The 22,883-nt window shown below is 46.0% G+C and overlaps 2 protein-coding genes across 2 annotated transcripts; both read left to right on the top strand.

Annotated features, from left to right (window-relative positions):
- Nucleotides 1–801: 801 nt before the first annotated feature.
- LOC124705841 (zinc finger protein ZAT12-like) lies at nt 802–1,296 on the top strand. Its single transcript, XM_047237534.1, has one exon. The coding sequence runs from the start codon at nt 802–804 to the stop codon at nt 1,294–1,296; it is 495 nt and encodes a 164-aa protein (XP_047093490.1).
- Nucleotides 1,297–17,059: 15,763 nt separating this feature from the next.
- LOC124705762 (zinc finger protein ZAT12-like) lies at nt 17,060–17,629 on the top strand. Its single transcript, XM_047237459.1, has one exon. The coding sequence runs from the start codon at nt 17,060–17,062 to the stop codon at nt 17,627–17,629; it is 570 nt and encodes a 189-aa protein (XP_047093415.1).
- The last annotated feature ends 5,254 nt before the right edge of the window (nt 17,630–22,883 follow it).

The following is a 22,883-nucleotide window of genomic DNA, read 5'->3' as shown; positions in this document are numbered from 1 at the left end:
AATTAGATAAAACTTGTGAGTTGAATATCTGAATACTTGTTTGTCTTGAATAGTTAAATAAGTTGTATCACGAATCGTATTTGAGTCATAGTTTTCCTCTTCTTTTCGTAAGATATGACAAAAATATTTCAAAAATTTGAAAAAGGCTAAATGGAATAGTCCGCTATAACCCGGCTATAGCCTTTTATAGCCTCTAAAAAACTTGCGGCTAAACGAGATAGCCCGCTATTTTAAACTATGGTTGGGCCACCATGCATCCCTAGAAAGATCTTCATTGACACAAAGTACCCTGTCATCATCTTGCAGTCCTTTTTTTGATTTCTGAAATAAAAGTGCCTACAACAAAATTCAAAATTTCGAAAAGAGACAGGTTTCTGAAGAGGGAACAGTTAATTAACCTTCAGAATATATATATAGAAAGGCCCCTCATGAACATGTACACACTACACAGGTCAAACCTGTTTGATGTTCTAAACTCAATCGGCCGTGCGTCATCAGGCTGCATATTTTTTTCATTTATCCCGATCGAGAAGATGCATCCATTCGGCGACGCGTAGCGTGCAGCTCTGAAGGAGGAAATACTCGCCGCCGCTGTTTTGGCTCTCTTGATGGCCCTCTAGGGGCGGGTTGTCCATTTCTTTATCCGGAGACGCATACACTGTCACTACTTCTAGATGATTAGCTTAGGGGCGAATATGGCCTATAAATACAGATGCGGCTTCATACGCTTCTTCACAAGCTTCTTCCTCCTCCTCTTGAGAGATCGATCTAGCATTTCAGGAGATTTGATCAGTGAAAGCAATGATGAAGAGTGTTGCTTTCGAGGAGAATGAAATGGCGCGGGTGCTTCTGCTCGTGTCGCGGGAGCAAGCGATGCAGATGGCTATGCCCATGCCGGTACGAGTGGCACCGGAGCGCGCGTTCGTGTGCAAGACCTGCGGCCGGGTGTTCCCGTCGTTCCAGGCGCTGGGCGGGCACCGCGCCAGCCACAAGAAGCCGCTGCTGGACGGCGACGACCTCAAGCCGAAGCTGCACGGGTGCTCCGTCTGCGGCCTCGAGTTCGCCATCGGCCAAGCGCTCGGCGGCCACATGCGGCGCCACCGAGCCATGGCGCCGCTGGCGGTGATCAAGAAGCCCCGCGGGGTCATCGCTGTTGGCGCCGGCAGCAAGCGCGGGCTGTGGCTCGACCTGAACCATCCGCCTTGCGGCGACGACGCCGATCACGGCGAGTGCGGCCACCAAGCTGCTGCCGCCGGGTACACGTTCCATCAGTTTTTGGCGGTCGACTGCGTCTAGCTGCTCCCACTCTCATTTGCCGGGTTTTTGCCGGATAGTAGAGTATTTTCCTTTTACACTTCTGTAGCAGTAGATATGAGTGCCTAATATGGAAGGCATGTCACATAGATCATTTCTTTTTTAGGTGATGTGCTCAATTTGGTGGCTTGTAGGCTCACCAGAGCTAGTTACCGTGGCTTTACCGGTCATTATTTCTCCGGTTATATATGCATTGATGAAAAAACCCTTTGTCAATTGGCTCAATGTAACATAGTTAGTGAGGCTGGTCATAGTGCATAGTATCATATTGTAGTATCATGCATATGATACTTATCTATGATACTATCACTATAGTGGGTGGTATTATAGAGTAGTATCATAATCTTCTAAATTTATTGTTTTGTAGAATCCCAATACAAAATGTGTGTACAAGATCTATTTAGCATTAAATTTTCTCGTAATGTGCGCTATGATACAGTATCCACCTATGTTACTCTAATCTTGTCTCTCCTCATTAATTAGATGCCACATCAGCATTTTTGTGGGCCTAAGATGCATGATACTACTTATGATACTAGCACTATGGTCAGCCTGAGAGTAAAATATATATGGAGCTTGTGGACCATTTGGTGCTCTATCTTATGTCCCCTCTTTTATTACGTGCTAATTATGGCATACAAGTTTAATCTTAGAAAAAGATTCCAACTGGAGACTTAAATTAACGTTTGGTTATACCGAACATGAACAATGAAAAATTCTAGATGAATACCTGAATTTTCTGCAAAGGTGTCTCATAATAAAACATTGTTAGGAAAATTAATGTGTCTTTAGCTAAAATATATTTTTGTCCAGAAAACAGAAAACGACGGAAATGAAACAAACAAAAATGTATTGAAATGTTTCGTGGAACAAGAGAGATCCAACAGTCAGCACACCGAAGAGCGAGGCCAGAAGGCCACCTCGGGGAGCTGGGGCCATGAGGCGCCCCCTTCTATGCTTCTAGCCATGCAATAGGGGGCCAGCTCCACCAGCTGCTTGGATCACCCTCTCCTTTTTCCCGACGACTCCATTTAAGTATTTTTTTTCCCTTGAGAGGCATGGAGTATTTCGCGAAACACAACACCGTCATCATCACGACCACTGTTTTTGGGAACAGATTGATCTCTCTCTCTCCCAACGTTGAAGAGGGGGATTATGACCCCATCATCACCACCACCGTCGGCTAGCAAATATCCATCGCCATGCCTTGAAATTTATCCATCACGTGTGAGTAATTCTCTTTAGGTATATGTGTTGAATAAGAATTGGATGAGATCAATCAGGTAATGATGAATATCCATAAGAATTTATGTTGCCTGGCTTGAGTATGTTCTTGTTGATATGTTTATGCAACTTTGCAATGGGTAATGCTTGTTAATAGGGTCCGAGTGACACGATTGCAGATCCAAACCTTACATTGTTTGACAATATTTTTTGCATTTGGATCATACCTGCAAATTCTTTCACCTGTTATTGTTTGGAACCTGCGACCCCGACACTTAATAATAGGATGTCAAGGGGAAAGCTATAATTTGTGGAGTTAATGTGTTCATGCAACATTAATGCTTGATCCAGCTGACCCGAAAAGGTCCTCCTTATAACCTTAGTTCACTCAGGCCTCAATGCAATGATTTTACTGGGACATTTATGAACTATGATTTTATTAAATATTCCGAGGGATTCCAAGCTTCAATAGGTAATAAGCCTCTACTGAAGATTTTCTCTCTGGCCGATAGTTTTTATGCCCCTACTACATGTGTGATATTATGAAGCTTATGAATTCTGCGTCAACCCTGGGATTGTTAAATTTGTTGAAGAGAAGGAATTTTATGGTAACGAAGAAGAATTACCTAATGAACATTTTGGTAATCTTATTTTATTCAATTTTAAAAAAATAGAGGATGAGACCCCTGACCTCTGCACCGAGGAGATGCATACGGACTTTATTTATATTTTTATTCAACAAAAACTTGTCAAAGCATACATCACAAAACCCGAAGCCACCATTTCATGTCTACAGACCCAACAATGAGTCAAGAAACATGTCGTCGGGGCTTTGTGCCCAGAAAACAGAAATAACACCACATCAGCTAAATACCAGGGCATCACCGAGTCACCCAATGGCGGAAACAGGAGCACTCATATGGTTTAGCAGACCCTGGGCGAGCACTTCATGCACTCGCTTCAAAATTCGTCACCGCCATCAACCGCTTTTCCATCTTGAATATTGTACAAAAAAAAGCTCATGATCCTTCTGTGATGTTTCCTTCACACACCCAAAAAACTATGAAAAACTCCTAATTAAGTTTATTTGACTGTCGTTTTGTTAAGTCATCCATCTCTACCCTTTGTGTGGTGTGCTAATCGAATATTTCTTCTTTAAAAGAATTCGAGTGATATTAGCTGCATCACATCACTACTAGCACAAAGTATACAATTCATAATTTCTCTAAGACTCCAAAATTAATTTATTTGGTGGAGCCTAAAACTGTGACACATAAGAGAAGTGGATAGAACATGTCAGGAAAACTAAATCATAAAGCAGTATCTTAGGGTTCTAAGCAGAACAGTGTTGCATATCCTATAACAGGTCATTGCTTTCTGATTTTTCAGTTCAGTTTGATTTTCCAAAGCGTAGAAAAAATCAGCGATGAAAATAATTTGTAGCTGTCCAGATTGCTTGTCCATGTCTTTCACAAAATTAAGACACTGGCTCTTGAGTAGCAAGGTGTTGCATAACTGATGCTAATTTTGACCCCAAAGAATCATTAGGGAATATACTGCCCTTTCGCAACCCGAAACTGTAGATTCAATGGTGACACAGCGCCTAAATATCATATTATGTAGCCCAACCTTTTAAATGTAACAGTAGTATATATCTAAAGTACTGTCCCTTCCCTGGATGATTCTTATGCATTCAGTGGTCAGCACACTGCATATTTTACCAAGTGGATGCAGAAAACTAGAACCGCTTGATGCCTCAATCTGTCACTTGCCAAGTAGATGCATTTAGGTTTTTTCCATCAGAAAAAATGGTTGACATTGCTCCTCTAATGTATATTTTGTTCATATATGTTGTGCTCAGCATGTTTTACGTAGTGAGAATATTCTTTAAAAAAGTATCAAATCTTTGCTTTGATACTGCAGTGCGAAGAAATCAGATATAACTAGCATAGCAGGCAAGTCAACAAAAGCAATTTTCAGCATTTGGTAAAAAGCTGTGTGCCAGTTTAAACAATCTCTGCATATGTTTGACATGCTGATATGGGAGTTTTTGGAATCTCAGGTGCAACTGTAGCTGAATCTTGAGGCAAATCAAGAAGGAAACTTCTACTATTGACCATTTATGCGGCAAAAAGCTGGCCTTGTTCTAGTTCTTTTTTGCAAAAGGGAAGCAAAGTTCTATTGCTCAATTATGTGGTGACCGGAAGGTGTAGAACATGATCCAAGGTTAGATGGAGACTCGCTTGAGAGGGACCAAAGGTTTTGGGAACTCTGAGTCAGCCGTTTGACATATGATGATAAAGGAGTTTTGGGATATCTGTGTTGTGAAGTGTATATGTGGATTGCCTAGCCCTTTCCATCAGTTCGGACTTTTGGTTCAAGTGGCTAGTGCATGAAGCTTAACAATCTGGTGCACTTGTTGCTGAATCTTGAAACAAACGAAGAAGCAAATTTCTACTTTTCACCATTTATTATGCGGAAAAACAGCAGGGTTATTCCAATTGTCGTTTATAAGGACAAGGAAGCAAGTTTCTATCTTAGCTCAACTATGCGGAGAATGGGGGCACACAGAGCACAAATTATGCTCCAAATTCATATTGAGACTTCAGAGGGACATGAAAGTTACTTCTGTAATATTTTATGTGCTATGATGGTGATTATTAGGCTAGACCAATTGGATTAAGATGCAGGGTCCACTAGAACTCCAAACACCAATCATCTGCAGAATTTATATTATCTATTGGCAAATTGCCCATTTCTGTTTCCTGGGAAATGTGTGTTCAGCAAGCTACCTGAGTCTTTTACAGCAACTGGGAAGCTGGTTGACAGAGAATAATTGCTCTCCTTTGTTAAATATACTGACTTAAGCGTATCACGGGCACTGAGGGATTGTGTTGCTTCAGGGTCCACAAAGGACTAACCTGCCAGTTGGCCGTTGTGAATTTTTTGCTCTTTCGGTTGCATCCAACATGACCAGGTGCAGCAAACAGACAGGCATAATGCGCGCGATCAATGTACTACTACTAACCTAAAGAATCTCAAGTACTGAGGAGCAGGTATATAATGGATTTCCCAAAGACGCTTTGATTGAAGTCTTAAGTTTCTGGTTAGTCTCTTTTAGAGGTTTTATCAGTCAGACTCAACCGAGAGTTCGATAAGATCCAACGCACAGAATCTTGTCTCCACAACTTCCTATTTTTCTTCTGAAATGTGAAAATGGGAAAGATTCCATTTGACCCCCATCAAACACTCCTGTTGTGTGGAACAATCCAAGACGCCATGAACTCCTGAATCCTGATCCATGAAACGCCAAACATGGCACTACTAGCACAAGTTGCATTAAGAATACTGTTGCGTAACTTAAACTTCTTTCTTTCTTGCTGACATCAGGTAGCAATTACTGACCAGTTCAGCCGAATCAGGCCGGTGCAGTGTGCGCAAGCAACTCCGAGAACCAATCATCGGCAGAAAAACTGTAATTTAACGCTGCAGCACGTACGGTTTTCTTACTAGTTCAGTTTGATGGTTTAAAACTAGCTAGGCTTAAAACTGCACAAGTCAAAAACTGAAGAAGCTCATGAACTGCACAAGTCAAACCTGAAGAAACTCACTGCTCCCCTTCGTGCATCATAAGATTTTTTTTTCCGCTAAGCAAAGAGATTCACCGGTCCGCGACGCGTCGCGCGCAGCTCGATTTCAACCCACTTGGCATCGGCGCCGCTTCTTCACTCTTCATCTGCCTCTAGGGGCAGCAACCTTTATGCTGCTCCATTTTAATATCGTAGATTCGTAGCCACACACAGTAGATGAAGCGGTCACTACTCCTGGTTACTACTGGATGATTAGTTTATGGTGCATATGGCCTATAAATATAGCTGCGGTTTGATGTGTATATCTAGTTGGTGGCATCTATCCATCGTGCCGAACATTTTGTGAATATAATTACAAATCCTCAAGGTAACAAGCAATACGTGTTAGTTATCAGCTGCTACTGTCGAGTAGTTTCAGAGTTTGTAGCTGCCACTGTCAGTATAGACAGTTTGGCTTAGTTTTTCAGTCAAAATAAACTGAGCTGCGTCTCAGCCTAGGATTCGTTTTTCTAGCTGTTAGGCTTGACGTCCAGGTCTTTCGTGGGATGGCACGAATCAAGGATCATGGCGTCAAAGAAGGGAGGCGTGGAGGTGACGTTGGGATGGCAGCGTCGTGTGCCTGATCGCTTCCTAGTTTCGGTTGTGTTAGTTGTAAACTCTGAATAAATACAGAAAGAAGAAGAGAAAAGCTGTACGTTGCACACAGCACCAAACACCTCGTGTCTACTGTCATCTCTCTCTGAGTTTCGATCTCCATTGTCGTGAGTTGTGAGCGATCAGGGCTGTCAAGTGGTATCAGAGCCTAGGGTTCTGTATCAGCAATGGCACCAGGCGACTCATCGTCGGGCAAGGACGACGACGGCAGCAAATCGCCGCGCGCTAGGGTTCCGAACCCAACCGCAGCCGCCAAGGGGCGCGAGCTGGCGGTGGCGCGGCAACACGCGCCGGTCGTGGCGGGTTCTTCCAACGTGCCGCCGCTGACGAGCTCCAACTATGGAGAGTGGAGCCTCCTCATGGAGGTGAGCCTGCAGGCGCGAGGCCTGTGGCTGGCGATCGAGGGTGGAGAGGACCTCGACGACGAGTACGGCTACCGCAACGACCGCGGCGCCCTGGAGTTGATCTTCAAGTCGGTGCCGGCGGGATTGCTCCCCGTCTTGCGGAAACACAAAACCGCACACGACGTGTGGGAGGCGATCCGGAAGATGCGCGCGGGCTCGGAGAAGGTCCGCGACGCGAAGGCGCAGACGCTGCGCTCGGAGTACGACCAGCTGCGTCACAAATCCGGTGAGTCAATCGATGATCTGGCCTTGAGATTGCAGGGGATCACGGCGAGGCTCGCTGAACTTGGCGATCCCGAAACGGACAAGAAGGTCATGCAGAAGTGGCTGCGCGTCGTCCCCAAGCGATACGCGCAGCTCGCGCACTCCATCGACAACCTCGTCGACCTGAACACGACCACCATCGAGGAACTGGTGGGTCGTTTCAAGGCGGCGGAGGAGAGGGAGGACGCCGATGACGAGGGAGGCGCCAAGCTGCTCCTTACTGAAGAGGAGTGGCGGGCCCGTGCGGGGCGCGGGTCACCAGGCAGCGGCTCCAGTGGCGGCAAGAAGCCGCACAAAGGGCGCGCTGATCGCGGCAAGGACGGCGCGCGCGGTGGCAACGGCAAGGGCGGGCCACGCCGCGACGGGAATTGTCGCTACTGCGGCAAGGCCGGGCATTGGGCCCGGGAGTGCCGCAAGAAGGAACGAGACGAGGCCAACGGCGAGGCGCACGTCGCTGAGGCAGAGGAGGATGCCGATCCTGCCCTCCTCATGGCGGTGGTGGTGCCTGCCGATTACGGCGCGTCAGAGGACGACGACCTGGTCGTGCACCTCAACGAGGAGGACTCCAAGGCCTCCGTCGGCGCCATGGGTGACGTCAAAGAGCCCAAGTGGCACCTGGACACCGGCGCGTCAAACCACATGACCGGCATGGACACGGTCTTCTCCGAGCTCGACCGCCACGTCTCAGGCACGGTCCGTTTCGGCGACGGATCCGTCGTGGAGATCAAGGGGCGCGGGACGGTGGTTTTCACCGGGCACGGAGGACGTCACCGTGTGCTGACCAGGGTGTACTTCATCCCCCGCCTCCGCACGTCCATCGTCTCCGTCGGGCAGCTCGACGAGGTCGGGTGCTCGACGCTGGTCAAGGGCGGCCAAATGGTGGTCCGTGACGCGGAGGATGCACTGATCATCAAGGTGCCCAGAAGTGGAAACCGCCTGTACACCACCGAGCTGCAGATCGCACGCCCAGTCTGCCTCGCCGCGTCGGCCGGTGAGGATGCCTGGAGGTGGCACGGGCGTTACGGCCATCTGAACTTTGATGCACTGCGTAGGCTGGCCAGCGGCAACATGGTACGTGGCCTGCCCGCGATCGAGCACGTCGAGCAGCTGTGCGACGGGTGCCTGATCGGAAAACAGCGCCGCTCGCCATTCCCAGCTGAGGCCAACTACAGGGCCACGGAGCGCCTGGACCTGGTCCATGGCGATCTGTGCGGGCCGATCTCGCCGCCGACGCATGGTGGGAGAAGGTATTTTCTGCTTCTTGTGGATGACAAAAGCCGATACATGTGGTTGGCTCTGTTGCGCAGCAAGGACGAAGCTCCGGCGGCAATCAAGCAGTGGCAAGCCGGCGTCGAGGTGGAGACAAGGGTGAAGCTGCGCGTCCTCCGTACCGATCGAGGCGGCGAGTTCACCTCCACCGAGTTCGGCGAATACTGTGCTGATCGCGGCGTTCGGCGTCACCTCACGGCGCCGTACTCCCCTCAACAAAACGGCGTCGTCGAGCGGCGCAACCAATCCGTCGTGGGCATGGCGCGCTGTCTGCTGAAGGCGAAGGGGATGCCAAACGAGTTCTGGGGGGAGGCAGTCACGACTGCCGTCCACCTCCTGAACTGCTCGCCGACGAAGGCGGTTCGCGGCATGACGCCGCATGAGGCCTGGCACGGTGCCAAGCCCGCCGTCGGCCACTTCCGCACCTTTGGGTGCGTGGCGCACATCAAGATCACGCGGCCTGGCTTGAAAAAGCTGGACGACCGGAGTCTTCGCACGGTGTTCATCGGCTACGAGCAAGGCTCCAAGGCTTGGCGGGTATACGACCCCGTCGGCAAGCGCGTCCACATCACTCGTGACGCCGCTTTCGACGAGGTGGCGAGCTGGAGCTGGGACGATCCTCCACAGGAGCTTGGCTCTTTCGTCATCGACAATGCTTCGCCTGTGGGTGTCGTCAGAACGCCCACGCCGCACAAGGAGAGCTGCATGAACACACCACCCGCGACATCGTCGAGCCCGGACGCATCACCGTCCTCGCCCCGTACACCTGTGGCCACGCCGTGCGGACCGGAGGCCACCCCTGCTCCAGAGCCCCACAAAGGCAAGGGAGTGGCAGCGGGGTACGTGTCACCGCCAGCAGGGGCCACGCCGGACGCCGAGCTGGTGGGGGAGGAAGCGCCTCGCCGCTACCGCACGCTGGAGAGTGTCAGCGACGACCTCGTTGTCGTCGACGAGCCCGATGGTGAGCAGCTGCTTCTTGCCTCTGGTGGGGAGCCGAACACGTTCCAGGAAGCAGAATCTCATGCTGCCTGGCGCGCCGCAATGATGGAGGAGATGGCATCCATCGAGGAGAACAGGACGTGGGAGCTCGCCAAGCTGCCCGCCGGCAAACGACCGATAGGTCTCAAGTGGGTGTTCAAGCTCAAGAAGAATGCCGCCGGCGAGGTGGTCAAGCACAAGGCCAGGCTCGTTGCAAAGGGCTATGTGCAGCGAGCCGGGGTGGACTTCGACGAGGTATTTGCACCAGTGGCACGCCTCGACTCCGTCCGCCTGCTCCTCGCCATAGCCGCCCACTGCGGGTGGAATGTGCATCACCTCGACGTCAAATTCCTGAACGGTGAGCTTGAGGAGGAAGTCTTCGTCTCGCAGCCACCCGGTTTCGAGCGAGCCGGCGAGGAAGAGAAGGTACTGCGCCTGTCAAAGGCCCTGTACGGACTGCGACAAGCACCTCGGGCGTGGAACGCCAAACTCGACGACACACTGTTGGGGTTTGGGTTTCAGCGCAGCCCATCGGAACACGCAGTGTACATGCGCTGCGACGGCAACGAGCGGCTGTTGCTTGGCGTGTACGTCGATGATCTGATCGTGACGGGCACGAGCACGCAGGCCATCGAGCGCTTCAAGAAGCAGATGCAGTCCATGTTCGCCATGAGCGATTTGGGGCTGCTGTCTTACTATCTCGGCATCGAGGTCAAGCAGAACGGCGACGGCATCGTCCTCGGGCAATCTGCGTACGCGGCAAAGCTGGTTGAAAAGGCTGGGCTGTTGGGATGCAATCCTGTGCACATCCCGATGGAGCCTCGTCTGAAGATGAGCACGGTGAGCTCCAACCCACCTGTCGACGCCACCCACTACCGGAGCATAGTGGGGAGCTTGCGCTACCTGGTGCATACGCGGCCAGACATATCGTTCGCCGTCGGCTTCGTGAGCAGATTCATGGAGGCTCCGACGACGGAGCATTGGGCGGCGGTGAAGCATCTGATCAGGTACATCGCGGGTACTCTGCACCTCGGGTGCAGATACAGCCGCAGCACGACGAGGCCTCAGCTCGTCGGTTTCAGCGATGCAGACTTCGCTGGAGATGTCGACGACAGGAAGAGCACCACTGGCATGGTTTTCCTGTTTGGGGGGAGCGTGATCAGCTGGCAGAGCCAGAAACAGAAAGTGGTCGCACTCTCCTCATGTGAGGCGGAATACATCGCCGCCAGTACTGCGGCATGCCAGGGAATCTGGCTCCGGCGTATGATCGGCGATTTGCTTGGAGATGAGAAGGAGAAGGTTCAGCTCTACGTCGACAACAAATCGGCAATTCAGCTCTGCAAGAATCCTGTCTACCACGACAGGACCAAGCACATCGACACAAGATATCATTTCATCCGTCAGCATGTCCAGAATGGTTCAGTCATCGTCGAGTATATTCCTACTGGCGATCAGCTAGCTGATGTACTGACCAAGGCCTTGCCCAAGCCCAAGTTTCAGGAAATTCGAGCCAAGCTGGGGATGATCAACGTAGGCAGCTGATTAGGGGGAGATTGTTAGTTATCAGCTGCTACTGTCGAGTAGTTTCAGAGTTTGTAGCTGCCACTGTCAGTATAGACAGTTTGGCTTAGTTTTTCAGTCAAAATAAACTGAGCTGCGTCTCAGCCTAGGATTCGTTTTTCTAGCTGTTAGGCTTGACGTCCAGGTCTTTCGTGGGATGGCACGAATCAAGGATCATGGCGTCAAAGAAGGGAGGCGTGGAGGTGACGTTGGGATGGCAGCGTCGTGTGCCTGATCGCTTCCTAGTTTTTCGGTTGTGTTAGTTGTAAACTCTGAATAAATACAGAAAGAAGAAGAGAAAAGCTGTACGTTGCACACAGCACCAAACACCTCGTGTCTACTGTCATCTCTCTCTGAGTTTCGATCTCCATTGTCGTGAGTTGTGAGCGATCAGGGCTATCAATACGAGTTTGCCACTACGCAAGAATCCTGTCGGAAAGACATTGGGCAAGTTTTTGGTGTGTTGCAAGCTCGGTTTGCCATTATCTGGGGTCCTGCTCGTTATGTGAACAAGATGTTCATTGCCAGCATCATGATCACGTGTGTGATTTTCGCAACAAGATCATGGAGGCTGAGAGGTCCTTGGGCTTAGACTTCGAGAATGACAATATAGGTACTCGTGCGGAACTTCGGAAGAACCTGGACTGGTTTGAAGCTTTTCCTTAGGTGTACTGGAAGACGGAAGACTGGGGTTCGCATACTCAGCTTCACGACAATCTCATCCAGCATCAGTGGCAATTACATGGGATATAGTCCCTTTATATTTGTTCATTTCTATTCATGTCTGATTTGGACCATTTGTTGCATTCATACCCGGTCCAATGTTATCTATTGAGTTTATAATTTGATCTACTATTCTAATTCCAACTACTGATGTATTGTGTTATGTTGAAATTTAATAATTTTGATTTATATTGGTATACAATTAGAGATAAAAGTGTGCTTGAAGTACATTCATGTGACAAATAGAGGAAAATCTGCTTTTACATACAATTGTTTTGTGTATAAAATCAGATTGGGTTCTAAAAATGCTCTGAAAAGTTACTGGAAACCGATAAATTTGCACATTTGGGTCGGCTTGATGACGTCAAAGAAACATTTATTCCACCTTCGATCTTCATGTATTATCTATGGCACGGAAATTCCTTTCTCGGGGGATTAATGGCTAGGAAATGCCCCTCTCTAAGACCAATATGATGATATGTCTAGTTCCTGTTAAGCTTCATGCACTAGCCACTTGAACCAAAAGTCCGAACTGATGAAAAGGGCTAGGCAATCTACTTGTACACTTCACAACACCCCCACTCGCGTGTGACGGGAGAAGAGAAAGTCAACACGTGAAAGAAGAAGAGCACACCGAAACAGGGCATCAGCGGTGGCTAAAGAGGGGGACAACAGCAATTTTTAGGCTTAATTGCGAAAACCATGAACAACAGCAATTTTTAGGCTTAATTGCGAAAACCATGTGAAAGCCAGGATTTGAACTCGAGACCTGGGGCTCTGATACCATGTTAAGCTTCATGCACTAGCCACTTGAACCAAAAGTCCGAACTGATGGAAAGGGCTAGGCAATCCACATATACACTTCACAACAGTTCCAATTTCCAAAGGCTCGACTTTTAGACGAGACTTAGTCCATAGCATGATATGTGACTTTTTCAGATGCATATTATTTGGATCTTCTTCTGCTCTTTCTCTTTGGTTGTGTGCGTGCTATCTATCAATCTATGCAAATATTGGATGTAGAGTCGTCTTTGTTTGTATCACTTGATGCGAATTTTGGATTTAACAAAAAACAAACTTTGTGAAAGAAAGAACCCACTACCCTATATACCAGACCAAGTTTTCCTTTGATGATCCTGTATTGTTATAATGTAAAGTTTAATCAAAGGTACGCCAGCCTTATTATAGAATTTTCTGAAAATTTTCTGCTACTGAGCTTTGTTATAGGTAGTCAAGTTTAGAGCACCCGGTCCTCCTTGATCTGTTGGTAACACATATGCCATGCTATGTAGCAATACATTTGTCCTCCATGCCATATTTTTGCTAGAAACCCAGCGTCGTGTAAACCACGAATCCTGATTCAATAGCTACTTGCTGAGATGTTATTTTGGAATGGTGGCATCACAAAATAAACAAGAAAATATAAAATCCATGTGTACGTGTAGTAAGGTTTTTACCTTAATTTTGTTAGCTTTATATTTTAAATGGATGCATACTCTATAGAAACATATTTGAATTTTTATTTTCTGTGCAAGCTCATGAGTTATAATATCTTGTAAAGTGGTTTATTCCTGATTTATTTTGAAAAATTCCTAAAGTTAATTGCATAGCAAGTGCCGTACAAGTTGGACTACACAATCCAGATTATATCATACCCACCTATATGTAGTTGCATGTACAAAAATGGCTGTTATTCGCCCTAACTATGTAGTGCTTGGTGAGGTTATCATGAGCACACATCTGTTGACAAAATGCAAAGCATCCCCAACTATTATTTTCAATACAAGAACTGATTCTTCGTCGATCGATTCCTTCATGGAGACGCACGTAGCACTGTTACTACTAAAGCAATCGAATCTGGCCTTAGTTTCTTCTAATTTAATTTAGTCTATGGTGGTGGTTCTCGTTGATATACAGTCAGACCTTCTTGATGATATAAAAAGTTTATATAAGGAAGCAAATTTCTATTGCAACTCTTCTTGCAGCTGTTCTCACAATATTAATAATGGTATTGTGCATACGTACGCAGAAAACTGAAGCTGTTCTTGAGGCCAGCAGACTGAAAATGTATTCAATCCGTGGATGCAATGATGTATGTTGTTGGGTACTGCAGAAAGTAATTTACAAACTTCCTCTTATCGCCTTGAAAGCTTAGGAGACACTTGCTGTAATCAAACTGTGGCTAACCTTTGCATGCAGGGACAATCATGTGCTCAAAATTATTGTCAAAATGTACATGCTGGGGGTGGTGGAACAGCGTTTGAATAAGATTTAGCAATAAATTTGGATCATGCGGATGTGCAAATCTTGTTACCAACAGATGAACCAAAATATTTCCATAAATACCCTATCTCTATGATTATATGATGAATCTCCATGTGCGAGTACTAGTGTGTCTCCGAAAGCACACAACTTCTAACCGAATGACTGTGTAGACAAAGACAGATGACAAGGAATCAGGACTAAAACCGATATAGACATATGCTTTGTTAGGTTGTTAGTATTTACGAAGTCCCCAGATCGGATTGGATCGGATCGGATCTCGCCTTAGAGGCCAAAACAAGGAGAACATAAAAGTGTCCAGAGGCCATAATGAAACACAAGCGCAACACACAAGCACCATAAACCCTAGTTGCCAAGATTGAGTTAGCCCTCTGATTAGTCCCAAACACCGATGTAATCCTTATGAGAATATAAGAAAATGATCAAGTAGGGCATAGTGCTATCCACATCTGCAGACTGAACCTAGGTAAATCTTGTTTGGTGTTTCATCTGTCCCTCTGAAGCAGTTTGGCGCGAACCTAGTATTGCCTACTCTCCAGTTTCTACAACGTATGCCCTCGTATACAGGACCAATGCAAATTTAGTATCAATAGCTAGGGGCGCACCGTGAGGGGATACTCCATTCTCATGGGTATAGAAAACTTCAGAAAAAATCTCCCTCACCCATTCTCCGGCAAGATTCATCTCTTCTCAGATGCTCGGATAATTACTACATGGTTGTTCAACACTCAAAGTTGTCTTTTCGGCTGGATGAATCCTCAGATTGGAATACACCTTTTTTTTTCATACTGCGAGCAAGCGATGTGTGTGAGTGAGTGCATAAGCTAGGTATCAGGGAGGTGTCGTTTTGGCTCATAGGGGCAAATGCTCCCATTATACATAATAATTAAAAATTAATTTTAAAAATGTCAAAAAATTCTGACATAATTTTTTTGGTGTACATCGTGACATTCTATGTTAGTACACAAGTTTTCATGGAAAAACAACATTTTATGTGGTGTGTACAAAAAAGATAAAAAAAATAATCATGTATGCAATCGTGTTATAGCATTAAAATTTGTCTTTTTTACAGGAGCCACAAACTTTTTTAGTTTTTTTTTAAAACTTGTGTACGAATATAAAAATATGTAGATGTACATGAAAATTTTTCCTTTAGAATTTTTTGACACTTCGAAGTGTAAATTCACACAACGGGAGCAAATGGTCCTATGAGCCAAAGTGAATATCCCAGATATCAGATGTAAGATACTTTTCCATGTGGCACTTGGAAAGTTGGAATTGCCACGAGGCATTTCATGAGATCATCATTCACCGAGCAGGTACTGATCGTCATCGGCATAATTGTTTTCAAAGGTACTGCTGGTCTAGTCATGTATGAGTCATGAGCTGACAGCAACTCAAGTAAACCCTGCAGGATTGGAGGTTCTGTGGGCAACAGTATATGCATGCATGTATATGCTTGGATCAGTATTTTCTAAGTAGACATGTGTATAAAAAGATCTAAGCTAGATACACCATTGATTTTTATAAATGGCCTGGAGCTCAAACAATTCTTCCTCGGTTGAAAATCTGTTTTTTACAGTTGGTTTCATATGGACGATTCAAAACTCTTGTGTAAGCTTCAAGAAAAAAATCTAGGCTCTTTTGTTATCAGGCAATAACACCAGGTGACTTTAGTAAAAATACGGTGGTAAAAAAATTGATAAACTGTGGGGTTGTAATTTTAAACATTAAAGAAATCATATCAACAAGGGGTCTAGTTCCAAAGATCTCATCTCATAATACGACCCTCAAGACGGAAAACGTTGGTTACACTGTTTGAGACCTTGACCTAAAATATTTTAAAAGTTGAAGCATATTAAAATTCTCAATTATAATCGACATATATAGAGTGTATGTTTGGGCCCTATGTTGTCCTAGTAAAAAAATAGTATCATCCCACATTATAATCGACCAACTTGGAGCCTTGTCAATTTTCAATGGTGCGTCTAGAACAAAACAAAATTAATGGTGGATTATGCACTCTGATGTGGTCTCATCATTTTTCTACATTCTGAATGGAAGGTCCTTTCTTGTTCTCTACTTCTACCACACTTGGCTGAATCAATGCAAGAATCTGCAACACGCAAATTCATATTCGCATCCTCAATTCATATTCACGTCCCTATTAACACTGCAAGTTCTACGATTTGTTTATTTTGGGAAGGAGTCCTTGACTTGATTTTTTTTATATTTTCACCAGTTCGTCTGAAAACAAGAGACAGGTTTCTAGATGAAGAACAGTTGACTCAGAATCACCCTTGTTTTCATTTGGAAGCCTGCACCATGCATCACCTAGAAGGTTTCTAGATTCTGGGCTCTTTCACATCGCCAAAACCTGTCTCTTGTTTTCATGGTGACACAGGAGTCCTCAATTCATTGGAAGCCTGCACCATGCATCACCCTTCTGCTGCGAGTTTATCCATTAACGCAAGAGAAGTGACAAATCATCATGGTTCCGTGGCGCCGCGTACGAAATGCAGAGAACAGCAACCGTTTCTTGTTCTCATTGTAGGGGCATCGTGTGCTCTTCTTTAATCAGGAACTCCTGCAAAGTCTGTTCCATTCACTGCTTCCTTGCTACTGGCTGATTACTTTATGGCTAGAAAAAACCATGACTATAAATACGGATGCAGTCCGATGCGCTTCTTCTTCATCCATTTCTCCATCTCATCTCAGCTAGCTTCTTCTTTGCCAGAGATCGATCGATATTCGATTGGGTTCGAGGATTGATTTGGCAGATCGAAAGCAATAACGATGATGAACAGATTTTCGTTCGAGGAAGCGCAGATGGCGCGCGTGCTGCTGCTCGTGTCGCGGGAGCAGCCGATGGCGATGGCGATGCCGGTGTCTGGGCGCGGTGACCGTGCACCGGAGCGGGCGTTCACGTGCAAGACGTGCGGCCGCGTATTCCCGTCGTTCCAGGCGCTGGGAGGGCACCGGGCCAGCCACAAGAAGCCGCGGCTGGACGGAGATCTCAAACCCAAGCTGCACGCATGTTCTATCTGCGGCCTCGAATTCGCCATTGGCCAGGCGCTCGGCGGCCACATGCGGCGCCACCGCGCCGTGGCTTCTGGAGGCGGTGTGATGCCGCCGGTGGCAGCGATCAAGAAGCAAGGTGCAGAAAGCGACGATGTCGCTGTTGGCGGTGGCATGAACCGCCGTCTGTTGCTCGACCTCAACCAGCCGCCATGCGGTGACGACGGCTGCATGGACGTCGACACCGATGCCAGCCGAGAGTGCGGCCACGACGACCCCGCTGCCGGGTATACGTTCCACCAGTTCCTGGATACGGGCACCATGGCGGTGGACTGCGTCGGCTACTAGCTCGCCTCACTCTCTTCCTCATTGCCGGCTTTTTGCTGGAGAGTGGCACAGTGCAAATATTTTCTATGTGCTGCCTACTACTTTTGCTTCTATTTATTTTTGCATGGATGGAGAAATTCATCCACATTTTGTAGCAGTAGATAACTATATATGAGTGCCTAATCGAAGGCATGGCATGGCACATAGATCATTTATTTCTGAGATGATAGTGTGCTCAATTTGATGCCTTGGGGTTTCCAGTTGCTGTTGACAGTAAAAGAGAACTTTGGCTAAGTGTGTAATGTAATTATTTACTCAGAGTAAAATGCATATAGATCTTATGTTTGTTTCAGTTGGCGCTCCATGTTATTTTGCTTCTTTTAGTATGTATGTCGGAAAAATTTAATTTTGTAAGAATGTCTACTTTTGTCTGCTAATTACTTTGAGGGCGAACCTGACTCTAAACAACAATACTACCTTGTGCACTTACCACTGAAATCTCTGTTACTGTTTACATGAATTCAGACCTAGTTTTGACGAGTGGTTTGTTTTCATTCACAAAAAAATGGTTTCTATTTCGGATGTTCTAAATAAGGGCAATTGTTTTCATTCATATCGGAAACTCTGTGAAATAATAATCTGCAAAAGGAATTATACAAAATGTGACTAGTTATATCCCCTAAAAAGACAAGAAAAAACATTTGTTGTTTATGTTGCTGCGTAGAACATACATGAGCATATTAGTTGGTGTTTTCTTTTCATATAATTTCATACATTTGGAAAAAAAAACCGCACTCCATACCTTAACAAACTCATTTAGATTAAATTTAATTTGCACCTTAGCTTAATCAGAACAAATGAAAAGAAATGTAACTTGTGTAATGCTACATATTTGGTGCCAGTAGAAATTCATTCGAAAACATGACAATTTTTTTGTGTGTATAGTAGAGACGTGGAATATGTACATCTTGCTAATTTCGCATAACACAAATAGACTATCTTTAGATGAGTTATTGTAGATTATAATCTCATGGCATTCTCTATAAAGTATATATATCTTGTGTTTTTTTTCACATAATGTAATTATTCAATTCAAGTAGTGGTTTATTTGTTGCTGATACATGCAATGTTGCCTCTTTAAGTACTTAATTATTTATTCGGCGGTATTTCTGAAATAGAGATTACAGTTAGTTACTGATACACTTTTTAAAACAAAAATTATATACCAGTGTTATCTTGTTATTTAGTGCCGCTAGTAAATTGAAGAAATGTGCAAATTACTTCTTATACTTCTCTAGCCAATAAGAGAAACTCATCGGTGTCCAACTGTTTCCAGTGAACAATAATTTACATCAACAAATGACTCTCTGTCTTCGACAATAAACAGTTTTGATGCAGAACTCCTTTGATTCATACGATAAGAAAAGTGTACATATAGAAAACATATAGTATTGGGATGCATGTCTACTTGAATAATTACTATTAAATGTACACTACAAGTTTTTTATGGAATAACTCCCTGTGGGGTATGATCATATGAATCAAATGGCTTCCACAGGAATTTTTCATAGAATCTCAATCCTACACAAATCCTTTAAAAAAATCCTGTAAATTAAAGGTATTACCCGGGAACCCCACATTGATTTAAGCTTCCATTGAGCCTGATTTCACATAAAATGAAAACGACAGTTTAAAGTTTCAGAAAACTAATGTACATGTAAATCAATGAAGTAGTTCTTTTGTGTATCTAAACAATCAAAGATTTTCTCAGTGACATTCTATAGACATGTACGACACATCTATAGGCTGATGTAGTGTTTCTGCACAGTTGTTTTAAACATCAAATGTGATTTTGTCAGAAAATTTAGTGCTCATTGTAGCTTAGAATCCCTGTATACAGCAACACTAAAAGGACTTCTTCCCCGTAACTATATAATAAGCTTGATGAGGTTAGCATGAGCACATCGATCTGTTGACAAATCCGACTTAGCATCCCTTGTTTTTATAATACTACACGAATACGTAGCTTTGATGAATGATTCCGTCTACCACTAGTCGTGTGATCCAACCAGGAGCAGCACACACTGTTACTAACTTCTAAAGCGATCGAATCTTTAAGCTAAACTAGTGTTTGTACGCGATCGAGAAGCAAGATCCCAACGCAACTCTCATACTTGTAATAGTAATAATATACTCACATACGTAGCAAAATGCAGCTGCTCAAGCAGAGATCTATACAATATACTTAATCCATTGGAAAGAACTTATTAAGGAGAGCAGAAACGTACGGCTTAAGCCATTGAACGGATGTGTGACGCGTTAATTAAGTTGTTGGCTACTGCAGCTAGCAAGTATATAGTTGATTAATTAGGGAGAAATAGCTAGGAGATCAGCAGGTTGCACATGCTCTTATCATGCAGCATCCTCTTCTGAAAGCTGATCGAGAGGAAACTCAGCTCTTATCATTTTGTCGTTTACGTCAGAAGGTACAAAGAGGAACGGTCGCATAATTAGTGATCAAGGAAATTAACTATACCCTACCTAGAGAAAAAAAAACAGACATGAGAGCCTTCTTTTTCTTGAGTGCAACTACATTGCGGCTATTGAGCTGTGTTAACTCGGACGGGGGTTGCGCCCCACGTTCTACCCGACCTGCATGCACTGTATAACCTTAGGCGTGAACTCAAGCAGACACTGAAGGATGGAACAATAGGTCTTTGGAATCCTGCCTCTCGTAGATCTGTATGGGTGAGGGGCGATCAACTTTTTATAGAGCACTCTAGCGGGGGCGACAACTTCTTCCCGGATATTAAAAACCTCTCCAGTGACATGGGCACCCTCAGCGCGAACGCTGTTGCCGCTGCTGCATCGTATGTAATCATGTCTTTCCTCTTTGAGATGTTGCTAGAGTTTCTTGTTCTAACAATCGGAGTAGATGTGATCTCTTGTTCAGATGTGATCTGTTTATCTACTTTCTTACTTCATATGTTTAGTTTATTTCCTGCTTTCGTGATCATGCAAAATCTACTGCTTATTCGGATTAGATCATATGATAATTTATTATTGTATTGAACAATAGCTTATGCCGGACCTCGACTCACCCATTTCGTGATATCGTGCTCGATGGGCCTAGCCCAGCGTCCATCTAGGCGACCAGCGAAGAGCAACGTGGGCCACTTAAAAAGAAAGAATAGCGATCAGGTACATCAACGCATGTTCAGATCGTACCAGCACATGTATACATGCTTATTTTTCTTTTCTTTTTCTTTTGTTTTTTGTTCAAATTTTTGTTTTCGAAGTCACAGTTCAAAAAATCGGCCGAGATACCGATTTATCGTCCGATTTATCATGAATCGGGTGGTAGCCGATAACATTACGGCATATAGATTTATCGCCTGCGCCGGTATTTCGGCCGATTTTCAGTCTGATAGCCGATTCGCTCGATTTATCGGCATACCTTCTTTTCAAACGTCCATGGGTTCCCAGTGAAACCCAAGTTCATCAACTCACACACGTCAACAGTCTCCCTGAATGCCTGGATTTGAGCATTACACTGCTCATGGACACCCATATGCTCCTCCCTATGGTGTACTTCATTAAAGTCCCCGATACAAAGCCACGGCAACGGCGATGATGCCTTGATGAATTTGAGCATATCCCATGTTTTGTGGCGATCGTTGGCTTTAGCCTCTCCGTACACACAAGTGAGCCGCCATGGATCCATATCATTAGGCGTCACGACAGCATCAATATGGTACTGAGAGTAAGGTAAAACATCAATCTTTATTTCGTTGTTCCAGAAAATACCAAGGCCTCCACTACGGCCTTGGCTGCTAACAAAGAAATCATTATCATAACCTAAGGTACTGGCAAGAATCTCCACCCTACTCTTATGGATTTGAGTCTCCACTATGCAGAGTACGGACGGGGCAAACTCCCTCGCGAAATCGCGAAGTTCTCGAACTGTCATGTCGTTGCCAAGTCCGCGACAGTTCCAGAGATACACACTCATTGATCCCGGCGGAGCTCCCCACTGGAGCCCGCCGATCCTGCATTCTTGTCCTTCTTGGGTGTACCACTCTTCCTGGATCTTTTCTGTTCCCTCGCTGATGGAGGGGAGGGGGTGTACCCGAGTGGGGCTCGTACGTAGGAGGAGCACCTTGCCCCCTCCGAAATCCAGCTTCTTCTTGGCTGCTTCATGCTCCGTCGGCTCCACAACTCCCGGTGCTTTCCACTCCAACAGCAACGGAGGGTTTTGCACCGCATTGTCCTTCGCTGGACTAGCTTCCGATAGTGATGCCTCATCGGAGGAATGCTTCCTGGTATCGTGTGGTGGCAGCAGAACTCTATGGCCGCATTCTCCATCTCTACCACCTCGGCCACCTCGTCCAGAGGTACGCCCACCGCGGCCAGCACCCCGCCCACCAGAATCCTGACCTGGCGGACGGAACTCACATCTAGGTGGTCGACTATTCTGCCTCTTTGCATCTTCATCCTTCCTGAGCTGAGCTCTATTCCAGGCAGTGTCAGCTAGCAGCCAGAGCCCAAAGGGTACTGCTCCTGCGCGCGCTCCCAGTGCCACATTCCTCTTGCACATGGCCCAGAAACCCACACATCGCACAGAAACGTGGCACCTTCTCATACTTCACTTGCATGATTACTGGGGCTTCTCCTTCCGGCCTAATTGTCACAAACCGAGTCAGGCACTTCCTGGTATCAATCCAGACACGAGCGCGCACATAATTCCGCCCATCCGTGGGGTTGGCCAGATCAATGGAGATGAGTTCTCCAACATTCGCTGCTAGACCAATGACTATAGCTTTCTTCCGAAACAGTTCTGGAACATCATGAATCTGTACCCAAGCCTGGATACGGAACAGCTCCACCTCTGACGCTTTCCGACTCCCATCATACTTCTCGATCAGTACGCCATGATCCCTAAAGATCCACGGCCCCTGCTCGGTGATCTGCTGCCAATCGCCATGGCAATTGGCCTAGACAATGAAGCGATGATTCTCCACGTCACGAAAAAGTCACCTCTTTCGCCGGAGGCCACGCAAACTCCATAGTCTTCTTCAGCGAGGTCGCACTGAAAGCCTTGGACGTGAGCACACGCATCACCGCCATCCACTTGGTGCTCTCCTTCAGCGCTTCAACCTCGTTCCTTGCCACAAAAAGTCCACCAATCTCATATTCCTTCAGGTTCCGGCTACGGAGGAGTTCCTCGAGTGACGACTCCCTCCCAGCCCGATCATCCGATCCGCTTGCCTCACCA

This window comes from Lolium rigidum, chromosome 4 (genome assembly GCF_022539505.1).
Source record: "Lolium rigidum isolate FL_2022 chromosome 4, APGP_CSIRO_Lrig_0.1, whole genome shotgun sequence".
In the NCBI taxonomy this organism is placed as follows: Eukaryota; Viridiplantae; Streptophyta; class Magnoliopsida; order Poales; family Poaceae; genus Lolium; species Lolium rigidum.
The sequence above is the reverse complement of the archived record's forward strand: the minus strand, read 5'-3'. Positions and strand labels throughout refer to the sequence as shown.